General features: G+C 42.0%; 1 protein-coding gene across 1 annotated transcript in view; it reads right to left on the bottom strand.

Moving 5' to 3' along the window:
* FBXW8 (F-box and WD repeat domain containing 8) overlaps positions 1 to 19,269 on the bottom strand; it is a 54,254-nt gene that overhangs the window by 32,038 nt on the left and 2,947 nt on the right. The window contains exons 2-5 of the mRNA XM_026075273.1: positions 19,215 to 19,265; positions 16,409 to 16,513; positions 9,563 to 9,727; positions 8,833 to 8,921 (exon numbers count right to left, since the gene is read on the bottom strand). Of these exons, the coding sequence (XP_025931058.1) occupies positions 8,833 to 8,921; positions 9,563 to 9,727; positions 16,409 to 16,513; positions 19,215 to 19,265 (410 nt within the window). The remainder of the gene's footprint in view (positions 1 to 8,832; positions 8,922 to 9,562; positions 9,728 to 16,408; positions 16,514 to 19,214; positions 19,266 to 19,269) is intronic.

Raw genomic sequence — 19,269 nt, 5'->3', positions numbered from 1 at the left:
GTCTAATTAGTGTTTGTGCAAAGTACAACTGCAACTAATATATAAACTGACRAATACACAAAAGAAAAACTGTTAACGGGAGCATTTTCTAAACAGTAGAGACTTTACTCATTCAGTCCACGGCAGCAACAAACTGCTCTCCTTCATGCCTTTCGTACTGCTGGCAGCGCAGAACAGTCCTTCGAACAAGTGGGTTGACTAGACCGTCATTGGGTTTCTGGTGAAACTGGATGTTGGTGCAAGGCCATTTAGGCTAAGTCAAGGACACCCTTCCAGGGAGAGTCTTACCAMACTAAGTTGGTCTGAACACCAAAGATTTCTGATGAGGCACCTCACAAACCAGTTTCCACTTTCATATTTTCTCTGAAGAATTCATAGCAGGAAAATAAAGAGGAAGGAGAAAAAAAAAACCTTTGTTTCGCAGTCAGGTTTGATTTCCAGAAGGCAAAATCTGTTCAGTTTCCAGATACCTGCGGTGATCAACAAAACAAAACAAAACAAAAATCCAACAACTTTGTTTCAGGCAGTCAGTGACCATCTGTTAATACTCAAAAGATCTTATTATGAAATCCTTACAATGTCATGTATTTTATTGAAGTCAGTAGGAATTTTGCTCAAGTAACAGTCTCCAGCTATAGGTCAGTTTAAACGGATGCCTGTTGAGAAGCAAGTAAAATAATGAGTATTTTGCATTGTCTTGCTGCAACGAGCATCTCAAATCTTTCCTCCTTCTTCCACCAAAGCAACTAACCAGTCCTTCACGTAGTTAGTTAATGTATCTAGGAAGTGACTGCTTCAGTAGGTTTAAGAATGCAAACCCACATCTGCAAATGCCTCTGTTAGCTTGATCAAATTGCTCTCAAAAGCTTCTTCTGCTCTGTAAGCCTCAGGTAAGAAAGTGATAATTCATTTCAAAAGCCTCTTCCTCAAAAACACTTTGAGTTAGAAGATACCTGAATTGTAAAACACACTATACCAAAAATATTGAATGGGTTCCTTAATTTTCTTTTTATTCAAAATGAAGACCCATAACTCTTCCTGGCCCGAGGGGCAATGACAGACAGCTTAGATTCATTTACCACAATCTTGCACAGCTCGCAGAGTAGGGCTGGATGAAAGTCAAAAATTCCCAAGCCTTCCCCTGTCCTAATTTCCAGTTATTTAGGGACACTGATTTTGCCACTACATACTTAAAAGATAGATAGCTCAGCTAAGGGATTTCTGAATGGAAAGAGTCAATAAAAACAGTCCAGTAGCAGTTGAAGAATGCAAATGATGGAATAACAAGCCCTACTTCGTATGGCAGAATGGAATATAAATAGAACACGATGATAAAAAATAAAATATGAACGGGATATAAAAGGGGAAACTATCTGCTATTAAGTGGAGTGGCGGAAAGCTACACCTCAAACAATACTAGAAAAAACAGATGGAGATTAAGCAAAACCAGCATTTGAAACTATCATAATAGTAGTAGAACTCGAAGGAGGAAAGTGATGTCCGTGATTCCAACCACAAATTATTTTGGGTTGCTTGCTGTACGGAGAATGGTCATGAGAAAAAGACCAACTTGTACCAAGATGATCTGGAAACGGTTTAACACTTAACGTGCAGGAAATGTATTCTGAACACCCCCRCAATCAGTTCCCAAACTCTTCTGCTGGCAACTTAACTTTCTAGTTTATGACCCAAGTTTCATCTGTGGCCACCCTTACAGAAAYCTAGCTGCAGAGAGCTTACAACCTCATTCTTAGGAGGTTGTCTTGGAAATTACAGGTCTAGAAGGTGGGTTAAGCTCCTGGGGATAGCATGCAGCTCTTCTGTGGCTTATCATTGCTATTTGTAACTAAATTAACATTTCACCATCCTTAGTATATCTATATGCCTCACTTTTCTTAATTTTAAGTGCATGCAAATGTAATTTCAAAGGAATAGAAACAAGCAAAATGTTAAATGGTAAGCAAAACCTTTTAATGAACGCTTACAAAGTAGAAGTTAAAGAAAGTCAAACTGTCTCCAGTAATTTCTTTTTTAAAGCCAACAATCCCCCCTCATTTAGATCGAGGCTCTAGTGGCTTGCATCAGCTCAGGTTTATTAATTAAACCGGCTGCCTCAACCAAGGAAACATATTACTGTGGGTTCTGCCTAAGGCTGCTACCAGGGAGGTGAAAAACGTTTCCTTTCGAGAGAATTCATGAGGAATTATGATGCAATTTGGGAAGTATTGCTGCTATATCAGTCTTACTGTTTCACAAAGGGATGAGGTAYACTGCATCGAATAAAACAACGGCTCCCGTTTCAGAAACACGAGGGAAAACACCTTTTGAAGAATATGTAAATTGCCACGTTTAGATATTGGAAGGAATGCAAACTGCAACACGCTGCAAGCAGCAGAGAGGAAAAGCCTCAGTTGAACTTTAAGGCGCTGATGGCAACAACCCAGAGGTTGCAAGGTGTGAAAACTTTAAAAATGAAACACCCAAGAAGTTCACCAGCGACAAGGAGGTGGTAGTCTGGCCTCAGCAGAAAATCAGGCTTTACAAACTTGAAAGCAACTGCTGCGACTTCGGAATAGCAGGCATCACTACCCATACAGTGCATCTCACCGCAGCAAGGCGATCCTTCGGCATCTGATAAAAGCCACAGGTAAACCGATAGCTTAACGCTGGGGCAGAACTGGAGAGGGAGCTTTAGAGAGAGTCAGTTTCAAGCTACTACTATTGATTTCACCTTGTTTTTTCGCAAGGTGACAGAGGAGCCAACGTGTTTGTCACTTAACCTCACCTAACTCCAGCATTTTGTCTTCCCACCCTTCTGAACTCATGATGTCACCCCATTTGCAACCCTGCTGAAGATGACCCACGTGAAGAAACGAGGTCTGACACTTTTTGCTTCTTAACAATGACGTGAATGAGCGAAGAGAACACAAAAGGCTTGGAGAAGGTTGAAGGGAAAAGGCATGTACTGCTCCAGCCTTTCTTACCGCTTCGTTTTACATTCAGGCTCTCAGGCACCAGGAGCGGAGGGAGAAACCTATCAAAGCTGTAACATTATACAAGTGAAATTTAAGCAATTAATTAAGGAAGGGGTTTAGTCAGGCTGTTTAAAAATTCAGTTTGTTAACTTATATTCATTTTCATGACTAATTAATATTTTGGTTTCCTCAGGTCTGCACGCTGAATTAAGATGCAAGAGCTAATAATAAATGCCTTGAGAATACTCCATAAGCCCCAGAGCAAAAAAAAACAAATTAGATGAGAGTTGACATTAAGTTTTTAGAAGTGCAGAAAAGTGTTTTCAAGCCTTTCGGGCTAGTTTCACACATAGTTATAAAGCTAAAAGGCATTTTTTAAAAAGTCATTTGCAGGTCACCTTTGAGCAAGAGGAAAGCGGTGCGGGAGGTTATCTTAGAGAACAAAGAAATCCRCCATATAGCGGCAGCTACTTTCATGGGTCTGTATGTTCCTCCAAATGACTTAACTGGAAAGGCCCAAATTCTTCCAAGATACGGCAACGTTTAAAGTGTAACACCCAGAAGACTCCTTCAAAACGAAGGCCACTGTATGAAAGTTATTACAGCGCATTCAGTTTCTCAATACGACAAAATCGAAATGTGTCATAAAATGGACCTCGAAAACGGACGATTCCCCTAAATACACCGGATATTTTAAAAAGCACTTCTTCTGCCTTTGCCAAGCATCACCGCCCGAATAAAGAAGAAATACCCTCTGTGTCAGGTGCGTTCCTGGCTGAACGGGGAAGCAGTGTTACCCTGCTGGCACCCAGAGCCACTAACTCAAAAGGATAAAATAGCTAGAAAAGGAGACGGTACTTACTGGGGGAAGGATCTGAAGATAAAATGTAAAGAGAAGAATCAAGGGCTGACTGCAAGCCTGGCCTGTAAGGAGGGCAGGACWCCTTGCAGCCTCTGCCAGATGGGTCTCTGCAGCAGGATGAAGGCATGTCTTTAAGTCTCCATTTATACAAGCCCTTAACTAACAGTCTACCACTTCTTCTTCAGTCAAAGAAAACTGAAGAAAGAACAAGTGTCAAGTACCTGAAATGCTTCTTAGCCTTCGGAATAGTTGCCTTACTATGGATCTCTTCTGTTATTTTAATCTGGAAAGCTTTCAGAGCTATAAACAGCAGCAGTAAATCCAGGCGCAAAGCAATGACAGCACAGATCAAACAACTAGCAGATTCATGCTCCGAGATCTGTATCTCGAGGAGGACCCGACCTCTGACTGCAGATGTCCATCAGTGTGTCCATCAACACTACCAAGGGGAAAAGAAAAATATCAGTACTGATTTTACTGTCCGAATGTACTCGTGCTTAAAGAGCCAAGATGGATTTAAGATTTTATTAACAAAAGGTGAAAAAAATCCAGGTATTCTATATTGAAACCATATACATTTAGGCACAGTGAACCTAATCAATGCTAATTTGTAAGACCCAAGTAAGCAGAAACATAATTTCTTAATAAACTCTGACTTAAAAAATAAACTACACTTGAGCTGAATATCGAAAGAGGGGGGACATCATTTCTTTAAAGGCGATCCTTCGAGACATGTAACTGTAGAAAGGCTGGTGAATACAACATTGATTGGGAGTGAGGTAACCACAAACACCACCGTCTCAAATGAAAAGGGATTCAAGGTCTGACCCAGAAAACAAGCATCGTAACCACTGGGATAAAATTTTAATGATAAACACAAGACGCTCCGTATGCAGGCCAGATTGAATTATCTGATGTCAGACAGYGAACGCAAGGCTCTTAGAAAGAGGAGCTGCTAGCAGCCACCTTCAACTCACAGCTCAAGTTGCACTTAATCAATCTTTGATATTCTGCCATCTCCTGGTTGAGCTTTGGCAGCAAGATGGAGAAAACATAGGAGAGCGCGAGAAAATAGGGGCATTTCTTTAAAGACGAGCTAATCCTGTATGGCTCATTCTTACCTCCTTACTGAAAATTAATGAAGTTCAGGCTACGCCTTTTCTATGTATTACAATTCATAGTCACAGGATGTTGTAAATCATCCCGTCCATCCACAACCTGTATAAATTCCTTTCGAGAAAGATTAAGAAAACCTCTACAGCAACTAAAAAAAAAAAAAAGATATATTATTCCACTTTCCAGCAACGTTTGAGGCACTATGATGAAGCCCGCAGGATCAGATCTACCAGAGCACAGGTTCAAGATCCCAAGTACGTGACAGCCCCTGCATTTCCGCTGGAGGAGCCTTTTTCTCCCCCTCTTTTTTTTACCATTTTTCTAACCATTCTCTGCTCTTCCAAGATCCCAAGTGGAGCCTCCCGAAGCCAGGGAGCAGCTGCTATCCCCTGCCGCAGTTTCCAGCTATGGAGGCAGAACGCGATGCCTGCCTGGCCCGACAGAGCTGAGCCAGAGCGCTGCAGCTGCTCCCCAAAGTCGGGCAGCAAAAACCTGCTAACAGCCGAGCAGCCCTTTATTTCTCCGGTGCAGAGACATGACTATAGAAGAAAAGGGTAAATGATGCCACAAGTCACTGCTTAGAAAACCCCAGGAAATACAATATACAAAATTAGTTTAAGGATCACCACCGACATCTCAGTCTTTCAAAGTCTCGTCTCACTGAAATCTATGATTATTCACATGTAAAGCTAAGCACGTACTAAGTGTTTGCAAGACTGGAGACATAATCATTAACTGCAACAGATAATTGATATTTATACTGAGAAGAAAATTGACTTCTGTTAACCTCAGCTATTAAATTACTTCTTCAGGACTGAAAGAACGCAGCAACTAGGTATTGATCACTAGATTCATTACACTTTTATGACAAATTTGAAGGCACAATGCCATTAAGTACAATACTATAAGCTGGGGGAGAAAGGGGAGGGTTATGTTTGGATTAGGAAAAGAAAAAAAATCTATCCCTATCTCTCTCTCTCTCTATATATATATTATTTTTTTAATATACCTATCCTAAATACTTAGCAGCTGCACATAATGAACAGAAAGTATTTCCCTGCACAAACTATGAATGCCCTTGGAAGTTTCCGTCACAATTTTAAGCCTGTCTTGTTTGATTTTTTACTACTATAAATATAATAAAAACATTTATACAAAAATACTGCAATTAACCGTACCACCACCAAACGTTAGATCTGTACAGCATGCCAAAGACCTACCAAAATTAAAATCTTTTATTATTCAACAGGGGATGAATAGGAAAATGCAGTCTTTAAAACTGCGTTCTCTCTGGTTGTGAAAAGCAGATGATCATAGAAGGGAAGTAGCTGGGAAAACAATGTCCTATACTGGAAGCTGAAGACACCTGAGGTAGCACACGCTTTCAGCTTTTTAAAATAGTTCAAGTAATCGTGTTTTCTGAAAGTTATATGTTCTTAAATGAGTAGAACAGTATTTAAGATGCTGGGGGAGGGGAGGTGCTACTCTCCTGCAGACTTCGATTGCCATTGGAAGACAACGAATCCATTTTCTTTTTGGCAAGACTCGCAGAATGGTTTCTGGTAGCAGCAATTTAAGAGATGCTTTCAGAGAACTCAAGCTACCAAAGCAGAGTGAGGGGCAAGAAGTAAAGAGCAAAAAAGTACTACAGTTTCTGTGTTCTAATATTCTAAAGTCTGACTTCCCCACGCTATTTTTTCAAATGTATGTTCACAGCTTCATAAAAGGATACTTCAATAGTAAGATTCATTTTCCCAGAGAAAGGAGAATACTGAAAGGTAACTGAAAGATGACCAGGTCTAATAACTGAAGACACTCAAAGCGGAGGTCTGCCCAAGCCCCATATATTTCTCTATATTAGAATATTTTGTTGCAAGAGCCTCAGATTCGTGCAAGACTTCAATTGCACCTGAAGAAAGATACAATCCCACAGAAAAAAAATGAAATGAGTGGAACCCATAACATCTGTTTTCTAAAGGATATGTGCCTAACGGATAGAGTTGGTGCTCTTAAAGACTTCAAGTCCTTGAAGACTTTGAGTGAACCTTACAGGAACTTAAGGTCTTTAAGAGCACCCACTTTCTTCAGCATGCCAAATTGAGGGAAGCTGACCAAAAGAAGCAAAAGCTACTGGAGGAACTGGGGGACCAATATGAAAAGACGACAGTCTGAAACTGCATAAACGTGGCTTCCTTAATACACCATGCTAAAAATATGGACTATTTGACTTTGATATCAAGGCTTAATCACCTTGGTTTGTTAATTCCTTAAAAATTAAATGCACTCTGTCTAGCTTCTCTATACTGCATGTTTGCACACACACGCAGCGGAGAAAATGAAGAAAAAGAAAAGCCAGAGATTTTGGCAGAAATGAGGAGACAACTGGGGTTTCTGGCACCCAAAAAAGTACAGGAGGTTTCATTAGAGACAGTGGAACAGATACAGTAGCGTAGAACCTCAGCCAAGGCCAGAAACACACTGCCCAAGCTGAAGGACACAGAAGAAGTCAGGCTGCTAAACGCAGAGCTGGTTCCCAGCTGCAGACCACAGCAGTTGGGGAGCTGCCCTGTCCTACGTCAGCCTCTGCGGCCCGAGCAAGTCCAAACATCTGGCAAGAATCAGCGTAACTCTTCAAGCGTCTTCCCACGCGCCCACTGTACAGGTTAACCACGGTGTGGCACTGCCTCTCGAGAGGTCACCGTTCGGCAGCAGCAGCATTTTCACGGCTATAACCCCATCCCCTACAGTTAACAAAAGCTTTGCATTGAAAGCACAGGAGGAGAAGCAACAGTCAACAGGACAGAACAAGATGGCAAAGAATAGAAAGGGAGACCTCCATATGTGTAAGTGAAACAAGTGGAAAAGTACCTAGTAAAATAATAGTAATAATAATAAAGCTTAAAATTCCCCTTTCACTCCTGCTGTCTTCTAGTTTCAATTTCAGCTCTCAGTGGCCAACAGCATTCAAAAGCATTTCATTCTGCATGGGAGTCATCTACACTCAATGCATGCCACCTTTCCAATAACCAGTAAGTGAATTTTACAGTATTTTATAGGCAGTCTTCTCTAATGCCACAATGCATAAGCATACCATTAACGTGAAGTGCTACCATAAAATATGGAACTCTGGTATGTTAGAGGACAATGTCCTCTGATTGCCCCATGATGATATCATTTCTATTTGCTAGCGTGACTTCTTCTGAAGGGCTAATAATTACTGAGCCTGTAAAATTCAAGCAGAATACGATAAGGTCTTGCATCTATCGAGATAGTCAAACCTCTTCCAAGAGCTTGGAAGGTTCTTAAAATAGTATTTTAACTGTGTAAGATAAGCGAATAGTTAACATTAAATCAGGGTTCTGACAAAGTTGAATATTAGGAAAAGAGGAGTTTAAATTTGGAGTTGTTTTTTTTTTTTTTTCTCCAGACTTATCTTTTAAAGAATAGTGGAGAAAAATAACAGTCCTTCTAAAACTATCTTGCCACAGGACACAAATACATCTTTGTGATCAAAAGATTTTTATGAAAAAAAAATTAATAAAAGACTATTCTCTAATAGGTCTGTAAAATATTAAGTACATTCTGGGTGCCTTCACAACAAAACAATGGATATGTTTCATCAGAAAGTACTATAGTCTTTACAGGGACTATACTTACAAAATACAGTTTTTGAACAGCATAATAAAAATGTGCGTTGCTGAGAAGACTTGTAGATGGCCTTAACTAGGGAAAACGTTACCTCACCCAGAAAAAAAACTGCAGTCAGTAAAATTCACTCTTGTTGCATCAGTCTGGTGCATCTTCTGGATTTGTCAAGAAGCAGCACGTCAGAGTTCAAGTGGAGAAGATTAAATGAGCATTAGGTAACTTCACACTCACCCAGCAATAACAACTCCATCACAGGAATGGACGTCACAAAGAATCTTTCCCAGCTCGTACTGCAGCTGGCTCACAGCACCAATGCGGTTCTGCACAGAAAGATGAGATACAGCGTTGGTATTGCAACACATTTATCTACCAAGTTCACTTGCTTCCGCGTAGAAAACTGTGAGCTTTACTATTGCTACTGCCAAGTCATAGCGCAGCTTGGAGAGAAGAGMCATCTAGTCTACGCTTTCCTCCTGGAATTTTCACAGACAAAAAATAAAGGAGAAAGAAACTATCATACTGCATAATCATTCATTACCTTAAGGTAAAGTAGAGAAACTTAACCATCAAAACAACAACAAAAAAGATAATTTTCTGTTAGCCAGGATATTTAACCACCTGAGAAGGAGCCTTCACCTTAAAGGATGGTTGTTATTACTAAGGGATGGCTGAAGTAAAAACACTGCTCTTTCACCAAACTTGGAGCAGAGTAGCATGGCAAACAAAAAGACCCATCCCCAAAGTAATCAGTCATTGGAGGGGGGGGAAAAAAGAAAGACAAAAAAAAAAAGAAGTATTACAGCAGGGGCAGAGTCTCGTAAATCCCTCAGCAGCTTTCCCCTTTTAACTGGCAGAAAGGAGCTGCAACACCAAAGACCAGCTTTTCACTACCACTTGCTTGAACCAGGTTCCCATTTTTCTACGGCATCTGGATCCCGTTAATGAAATCTCTCCCTTTTACCTTCCAGTTGGTTCTCAAAGTGCGTTCTTTGGCACGGCAGTCCTTAAGGGCGAGCTTCCAGCAGGAACGATCCRAGATGCTGGTATCTAATAGGTATCCTTCCTGCTGGCACAACCGGTACCACAGCACTTCATCTTCTGCAAGTACTTTCCATGTCCTGCTGACCTAGAAAACAAATTTATTTTTATAAATATATATATAGAGAGAGATATTGCATAAGATGATAAATAAAAATTAGATATTATATTAAATGATATAAATAACATATAGTATACATATATAAAAGAAAACAGGCCTGTACTGAGGCTAAATTCTTATCCAAACAAATACATTTGTTTGCCTTTTATACTACTGGCAGTATGAAATCCCCCCATTAACAAAATGTTCAGGGTTTGTTACATTGCTTTGAGCAAAAATGAGTCAAAACACTCCGTTTCTGCCCCGATAAAATTCCATGTAACATGGATACCAGTGTTTAGCGGCCACATTCCTAACCTGAAATACGACTGTATGATAAAATTTTGAAGGGAAAAGCAGCAAGAAAAAAGTTAAAACAGCATTGTACGTTTACAGTAAAAATATGGATATGGATTTATTTTCATTTTTGTGGCTAAAAAACCCTCCCAGATCACATCACCATATCTCTAAAGTCCTGCTGACAATGCCTGATTAGGTGTGTGACATCAGTGATTTATAATCTATTGTATTACAGCGTGCATAAATAGGAATGAAACATTAAGTTTTTTGAATAGCCTCAAGTTGCCGTTCATTTCAGAGCGAACTGGTTCATCATAATCAATTATGGGCTTAGAATTAAAGATTCAAGAGGCAAGAGCCTACTTAAGGAGCATTTGTTCTCTGTAATTCTTAATTAAAAAAACACAGATGTAACCAATGAAAATTACTACTGGTGAAAGCAGTAATCAGTTGTACCCTGTCCCCGAAAGACTAAAAAGCTTTGCAGACTGACATCATTTTTAGCAACTTAAAACTAAGCATCAAATATCTGTTTCAGTCACAAGATTACACCAAGGAGCTAAGTCTCATATTGCTGCAAACTTTCTCAAAATCGTTTTTCCTGATTATTTGCCCTTGGCTCCGCCTTTATACATAGGTGTCATACAGCGCAGTGCAGTGAAAAATAAACTATTATTTGTTCTTTTATAGGATTATTCTCTTCTGCATTTTACAATTACCATGCACACCTTGCTTCAGACCTCCCCAAAACATAGCTTTTAAATACAAAGTGCAGGATCCTTTTAAGGCTGCCAGCGTTAGCTGGCACAGCTTTGCAGAAAGCCCCTGCACGACAGACATACAAACCGCCGGAGAAACAAAGCACGCAGCGAGGCTTGGAGAGAGGTTAGAAAACCCCATTAGATACAAGTCAAGCAATCTCAGGAGTCTGTAACGTGATCTCTAACGTTTTCTGTCCGATGACTTGGAAGAGCACGTCTAACCTGCTCTGCAAAATGGACCTGCAGACTGAGGCTGCCCGGCCAGCACTAAGCAAGCGAGGACACCCACAGCCTTGCATGGACACAGCAGCAGAGGTCCAGGAAGCAGCTCAGTGGCATTAACATGGCCCCGCGTCCTCAGCTAAGTGCAGAAACGTCTTACACATGTGGCAAGGGCAAAAGTGTAGCCCCAAAGCTTCTTCTCGCTACTGCAGAGTCCCCTTAGAAGCCCAACAGGAGGACAGTACACACCGCGGTGAAAAGCACAGAAGTAGGATCTGCCCTTGGAAAGTTTATGAAGTGTCTAACGATTGCACAGAAGTAGCATCTCCCCCTGAACACTTTATGAAGCACCTAGCAATTCTATTTACATCATGTTGCCCACGTTGGTCATCTTCTAAAAAGACACACATGTAATATTATTGCTTTCCAAAGCAAAACCCCACTAGGAATTGGAAAGAATTGCATCTTAAGATGCATCCCATGACCGGTTTCCTCCAGAAGACAAGTTTAACACGCACACTACTCAGACAACACTCCAAGAACACATTACACTACAAGGGGGAAAACCAGGGGGTGGGAGGTATGGGCTGAGTAACCCGCAGATAATTTCAGGGTTCAATATCCACAAGATACCAGCTCCAAGAGCTGCTCCCTTAAACAGAAACATCCAAGTCCAGCATGGCTAATATTCTAATTAGTCGCCAGAGACCTCAGTTCAAGCTATCAGACATACAGTCACCTTCCATCATCGGACAAAGCGAACAACCTGGGTTGGGCAATAATAAGGATGTTTCTTACAAAGGACAGAGACACACAGTCTTCTCTAGCTACAGCTTGTACAATGTTACATAGGGCAATAAAAAAAAATAGGGGCTTTGGTGTTTAATGGTCCTGCTACCACAGGGACGTCCCGAGGAAGTCCAAGAGAAATTTCTGCTGACGTCGAGGAGGCAAGCTAACGCACAAGCCCAAGCAAACAAAACCCAACGACGCCAACTTTTGTCCTGCTTAAAAAAGCAAGAAATACACACGCACACACGCACCCTTGGGGTTTGCCAAAACAGACAGCATTTCTAGAGACCCTTTTGGTTTCAAGTTCTTAAAAGCATTGTGTAACGATGGTGAAAAAAGGGGGGGGGACTACATAAAATCTCGACTGCCTTTTCAACTTTCAGGAACAAACATTCGAGGGGGACAGAGATCCTCTCCCATTACGATTTTTTTTAAAATCAAATTACATCGAATCCTGCTGGTTTACAAGCACGAATTTCCGCAGGGTCCCTAACGCAGCCTGTCCTTAATGCACCAAAACTGGCACGCCGAGCCCCAGTAAAAGCCCCACTGAGCGAGCCTCAGCTGCGAGAAATCTCTAATAAAAGTGTCTCAGGCATTTCACTTTACAACACCACTGTGAGCTGCCGCATTAAAAGCGGCCACTGGCTCAAAGTCAGCTTTATTAGATCTGCTTGAGCTAGAGTTTCAGGTGAGGCCCTGAAAGCCAGGGTATGACGGCTTTATTTACACGCACCCATACATTCAGCTGGTTGAAGAGCAGCCGAAGCAGCAAAGCTCTTATCAAGCCACGGACATAATTATTTCCAAAACTACGCTGCGTACAATCTCCAGCAACGATCAATGACAACGTCTTACAGCGTTGTTTATAGCTGCAGAGGCTCCAGTTTAATTTCGTCTTAAGGGCTGCTATTATCTTTTTACTACATTTCCTCACTGTTCTCAGCAAAGAAACTTCGGTTCCCCTCGAGCTCTGCGCGGGAACGGTGCTATTCCCTACCTGCAGGTSAGCCCGCAATAATTCTCTGAAACGCTTCAAAGGCTTTCGCTGACCTAGGTTTTGCTATTCGGTTTTGCATTCAGGGGATTTTTTTTTTTGGAAAAAAAAAAAAAAAAAAAACTAAAAAGAAACTTTAAAAACCCYACCTCTTCCATCAAATCCCAAATTCTTCTAATCCTATCTTAATCAACCAGTCCAAATCCTAATGAAGGTTTATTCATCCCTTCCCATCTGATAACTGTCTTTAGGTTTACTTTCTTCCCTATCAYGCGAAGATATTACCCAGGTTCAGTCACTGAATCCAGAGTCCTCACTTTGAAATATCTGGACTTTCAATTCAGTGCAATATTTAGCTCCAAATATTATATAATCCAAAGCCATTCAGATGTGCGTTTACCAGGYGGAAGCTGGTCATTTTTTCCATTTGCAGCCTTAATGTTATTTTAAGTCTCATCCTGAGCCCCTGAGTTCAGGAAAGCCCTATCCACCCATTGCCCGGCTTTTTCTCCAAATTATGAGCAGCATGAATGATTATTTTTACCAATACACAACCACAACACAACAGTATGTTCAAAAATGCCCAAGKTTTTTTTTCATTATTATTTCCAAACACCAAAAACCTAACAGTTTGACAATTCCAAAAGCCATAAAGGCAAGCGTCTGAAATCCCTGAGCTGTGCAAGACCATTCATTCCTAAACTCCCAGAAACTCCGTCTCCTTGCTCTTAGACATATTTGCAACTGCTGTGYTGGTTAATGTTTCTAAACCATCTCACAGACCAAAATGCTAACGCTTCAAAGCCAGTTTCCCACGGCTCTATTCAGAAATAAAACGTAGCCTTACCGCTGCTAGAATTTCAGCGCATACTGCCCAGATGTATTGCACATCACGCAGCGTGATKTATGCAATCCTCAGCATTTACCAGAAAGCAATAACACAACTGTAAGTATGTGCAGAACTTCACAGACCAGAGACCCATCACCTTGCCACAAAGCTGACAGTTTAGAGGCCACATCCTAAGGCCGGGAGCGAAGCTAACAGCAGATGTCTGCAGCATCAGTGCCAAATAACACAAGAACTTCCGATTCGTTCCCATTTGTCACACTCGTAGCTTCCCAAGCGACTATTTTTCCTTTTTCCGCATGCCGTGACTATGGGGAGGGAGAGCCTGTTCTCAGATTCGCATCCTAGATCTTTCTTTCAGTGGTCAGACTGCAATTCCAAYGGCACTCGCAGCTGTCCATAGGGACCAGCATGAGAAACGGCTAGGTCTGCCGTTCTTCTGGACCCTTCTGCCGACACATTAACTCCCGGACACCTTTTTCCCTTCCAATYGCCAATATGGGATATCAGCAGGTACCAGTCTGCTGGATACTACTAAATATCGCGCGACTACTGCGAAGCCACCAGAGCTCGGGAACTGATGATACCGTTAATTTACATGCTGCACATGGCTTTAGTAYTGCAAGTGCCATACGGATACTTTGTGTTTTGTAATCCTAATTCCAAAAAAAAAAAAAAAAATCAAAGAAAAGCTGCGGGGAAGAGAGGGAGGGGGAAATATCAGGGTGAAATTCAAGTTCTCCAGAGCAGGCTGTGGTGTGATTAAATCTCAGAGACGCGGCAGTCGGGCTACTTTACTGTTAGCCGCTTACCAATTTGGCATGAAGAACTAAGCAAACAGGTTTTCTCCAAAGGCACTCACATAGTTCACGATGCCAATTCCACTAACAAGCCCAATTCCACYAAAATCCCAAGGCACCTTAATAAAAAAACCTTTCTACGATAACACTGTAAAGCAGCGGGGCTTTCCATCTAACAGAAGAGGGCTTCCCCCCCCTCCAAAAACAAAATCACCACGAGAAAAATGAAAATGGTATTTATTTTTATGGCTTTGCTTTTTATTTGAACACTTAAAAAGAAGCCAGCTCTGCACTAAAAGCCTTGGATATTCATCTCGTTCGGAGAGCCTTGTAAAACGCTGGGCATTTGCTCAGCTACCTGTCAGCTGCCGCACGGGACCAACTGACTCAGTCTTAGAAGGCGAATGAGAAATGTGGAAAATTTTCTAAGTATTAAAAAGATCTTATGAGAACAAGTTCAAGTTAAAAACAAAGAGCGAGACAGAGAAATCAAGGGTAGCCCAAGTTCAGTGAAAAGGAGTAGCCTTTCAGCAGCCAGTCTTTTTACTGCRCCACGAGGTAAACTCATCATGTCTGAGAATTAAAAAAATAAAAAGAAAATAATCTTTAAGCAATCCCCTCCAGAAATGCAACCCTGTTCCATTTCAAGGGATGCAGCCTTTCCTGAATGCATCTGTGTATCAGCAAATGATAGAAGCTCCAGCAGATTCAAAAGCTTTACAGTCCTCTAGGCAGCTCATGAAAATAGTTCTAGGTTTTTTTTCCCCTGCAACAGAAGCCCTCCAAGAAGAATTTTTCTAACAGTCCTTGTTCCTAAAAAGCATTAGCAAGTCAAAGATTTTAAGTAACAATAAATAATAATAAGTACCTATAAGTAATAATAAATACCTATTTAACACTACGCCTATGCATACTGAACGTTCAAAGCCCAATTTAATATCAATACGCACGCCATTTGGGTATTGCTTGTGTCTAGTTTACCATCCACGACAAAGCTATACTCTATCACTTTTTAATGTTTACATGTTAACATTTCTTTATTTAACAACCAAGGGGATCTTAGAACGCAAGGTTTTGGGTGAATTTTCCACGAAGCTGCAAGATGCGTTTAGTACCTAAGTGTTCAACGAAGACCAGGCCTGAAACACTAAACCGTGGCCATGGGAGAGGCTGGCAATGAATATCCACAATATCCTGCCCTGTTTCACAGGGTGATTGGCGCTTGCCAGTTAAGTTTGCTTTGGAGACCCGTTAAGAAAGGCGGTTCATCATTCAGCGCGCAAAGAAAGGAGGCAGGAGGCTCAACAGCGTGGGCTGAAGTCAGGCCACTGTGCGTGTGTACTTTAAGAGGCAGTTTAAAAATATATATAAATGATAGACCACACCCGAGAAYGGGCCTGTGAAAGCATTACTTTAAACCATCACCAAGGAAATATAAAGCAGGAGGGGGGGAGGAAAAAAAAAGTCTAACATTAGTCATTTAGTAATTTAGCGCTGCTTGAAGTTTTTAAGGATAAAGAAGTTACTACTTCACTTTTCTCTTTATCACCTGTCACCTTTCTATGGTTTAAGTCACATACTGAAAAAGAAGGGAAAAAAAAAAAAGCTTTGTTGCCATCATCTTAGCACTGTGAAATTCTGAATACTGGAGCAAGGCTCTCACTTGCTTCTGAACATGCCTCCTCAAATCAAAAAAATCTGTGCAAGCATTTCTTCTAAGGTTTCAGCTATGTCCAAGCAACAAATGTTTTGGTTAACTGTACTCAACTGCAAGCCATAAATCCAGCTCGTTTACTATAATTTTCCATTCACCTTTGGAAGTTATTTCCAATAAGTAAAAGCACAATCAGCCGAGCCACTTTGGCTACCACACATCTTCCCTGCATCAGTGCCTGACTGTGGCTTGAACATTTCTGCTAATTTTATGTGGGATCAGAGGAGCAAACCTACCTGAGCACATCTTCCCAGTTCGGCCTTACCCAGGTACTGAAATATCTTCAACGCCAGTTCATAGGGCAGCTGGATATCAAAAAATGGAACCTCATTTATTTCATTCTGGGGAAAAAAAGAAAAAAAAAAGAGCTTGTTAGGCTTCTCTAATACACAACARGATAGAAAAAGTTACAATAACATTAAGATGAGACACTGTAACCTCAGTGCCATCACAGTGCCCTAAGGAAAGGCAGAAGKAACTCTCCTTCTCCATCGCGTAACCTTGTTACAGCGGGATATCAGACAAATCAAGCTGGCGTGAAGGTGCCCAAGCTACTCTATTCTGGGACAAAAAGCTTGAAAACACGAAAAAACTCAAGTCTTAATTCACCCAAACAACGCTTCAATTGCATTTAGCTGTAACAGGGATCTGCCGACGGCAGCCACTACAAAGCATTTATTAATGTACAGAGATTTCCTGTCTAAAAGCAGACRCAAAAGTCCAAATGAAATAACTACCTGTTGGGAAGACAGCTAACACATGCAAACATTTCAAGTATTACTTATGCCTTCTTTCTGAAGCAGGAGAGCCCTTTCATCCTTTAATGCACGTGTGATTCCCACGGGTACTGGGCCCAGAAAGACGAGATGCAAGTTCTAGTAAAATAATTCCCTAAGGTTTCGGTGTCAAAAAGACTAAACAAGGAAGCACTTTACAGGCATATAAGCATTATAAATTTAACTTAGGAGATTTTAAACAGGGAGGATGGAAAATGTACTAACATTTCGATATAAAACTGAATGGAGATGAGGTTACAGTTTGTTTTCTATTTCTTTCATCAATAACATAGCAATTTTACCAAACCGCATCTCCACTGTTTGCTGGCAGAAAGTCGGGCAGGTTCCAGCCAAATCACCATCACCTTGCGCCTCTCGCCGCTTCTCTAGCCCCGCTACCTTTGCTTCGTCTCTTCCGCAACCGCTCCTTGCCAGCTGCTCACTTAAGCCTACACCTAGCACCTCTGCAGTGCTAACGAAGTGGTACAAATAGGCGATGCTGGGCTCATTTAAAGCATAGCTACGCAGGGAAGCTATCGTATGATATGGTTGTGTGCAAACTTTTAATGCAAAAGGTATTCCACATTAGAGAAAAGCRTTCACACAGCACAAAAAAGAGCAATGCTCCCATTAGCTCTTTTTAGCAAGACAGCACCAGACCAGGAACGGAAACCTTGCACTCGTTCTGAAGTTACTTAAACTAAGACCTGAGGGGCAAAGCGCCCCGCTCCTGGCCCTTCCCGACTATCGTTGCCCTGCGCAAATGCCCCCGTTTCCTCCCCTTCCTGCCCGATGCCCCCGGCTCYGCTCCCTGCTGTGGATTTACAAGAACATCGTTCACTTTTGCATGTCTTAAACTGAATCTATTTCCAAAGGGGACACCAAGAAAAAAAAAGAAAGGCATTTTCAGAGCGCATCCCCCTGGGCGCGTGCACACGGAGCCTGAGCCGGCCCGACGCGAACCAGCTCTGATCGAGGGGCCGCGCAACGATCTCAGAGCAACGCTCTGCCCAAACACACGAGATGAGCCGTTCGGCGAGGTTGTTAGCTCTCGGCTCGTGAGCTTGGCCACAGCGCTACTGCAAATATATTGCTTCCAAATCAGAGCCGACTCGCTCAAAACCTGGTCAGTCTGCACGTACCTGCAGGTATCCTCGGAAGGACAGACTGCCTACAGACAGAATAGTCAAAAGCAACATTTCTCTCATTAAAAATAAATAACTGCATACATTTAATTTTTTAAACTAAGCAGTAACAGTATTTAAAGTCAAATTTTAACACTTTGGTTACAGATGAGAGATCCCTAGATCACCAGGCAAAGAAACACAAACCCATGAGACAGCACGAGCAACGGTTCRTACTAATTCTGCTCCAACGCAAACGTCATGTTAGAGATACTTTCAGGTTTTCCTAGCCCCCAAAATTCACGCAGCTCGTCTGGTCCGGTGCTCGCTATCGCATACGAAACAGTAACGGTAAGTCAGCCTCAGCCTGCCTAAAAGTCTACTGGAACGAATCCAAAACTCAACCACCACCATCCCCTCCGAGACAGATTTGGGCTCCTGCGCGCTAATGGAGCACCGAATCTGTAAATGGATTAATTTGTGCCTTGCAGACAGAAATTTAATCTGCTCCTTTTAATTTTTTTTTTAAGCAAAGAGTAATTAGGCACCGTGAGGCTCACGAAAAGCAAGAAAGCGGGTTCCCCCCCTAGTTTCTCTACGCTGTAAATAAAACCTCTATCGCGTTTAGAGGAGCTGCCAAAATAACTCTTAAGTTGTTCAGAACGGTATTTAAGACTATTTCCAAATTAACGCGTTTGTCGAGTTAACACTTGGGTGGTTTTTTTTCACTCCTGCAGCGCAGCAAGTCACAATATCCTCMATTACTGCACCTGTGCCGAGCAGGCTGAATTGGCCAAAAAAATTGCGTTTTTAACAGAAAGACAAGCGAGACAGCAAGACAGGTAGGTTTCGGAGGGTTAAAAACCTGCAATAAAGAATGGATTTAGAAAGCGAGGTTTAAAGGAAAAAAAAAGAAGAAAGGAAAGCAAAGCTTACGGGAAGCTAAAGCTCGGGAGATACGATCCCGGCCCCATCCCAGGGGAGGGGGGCGGCCACGCCGCCGCTCTCTCCAGTTTTGTTCGGGAGCGCCCCTCCGCCGCCCTGCCTGTAAGCTGACGGACGGACACACGGACGGACACGCGGACACCTCTAGTCTAAGCTCAAGGCCCGAGGCCCCGCCGCCGCCGCCGCCCGGGCCCTACCAGGTCGCGGATGAGCTGCCCCAGCAGGTCGTCGGCGCCGTCGCCCGCGGGCTCC

This window comes from Apteryx rowi, unplaced genomic scaffold, assembly GCF_003343035.1.
Source record: "Apteryx rowi isolate R43461 unplaced genomic scaffold, aptRow1 scaffold_40, whole genome shotgun sequence".
Lineage (NCBI taxonomy): Eukaryota > Metazoa > Chordata > Aves > Apterygiformes > Apterygidae > Apteryx > Apteryx rowi.
This window is presented reverse-complemented; position numbering and strand designations above follow the sequence as displayed.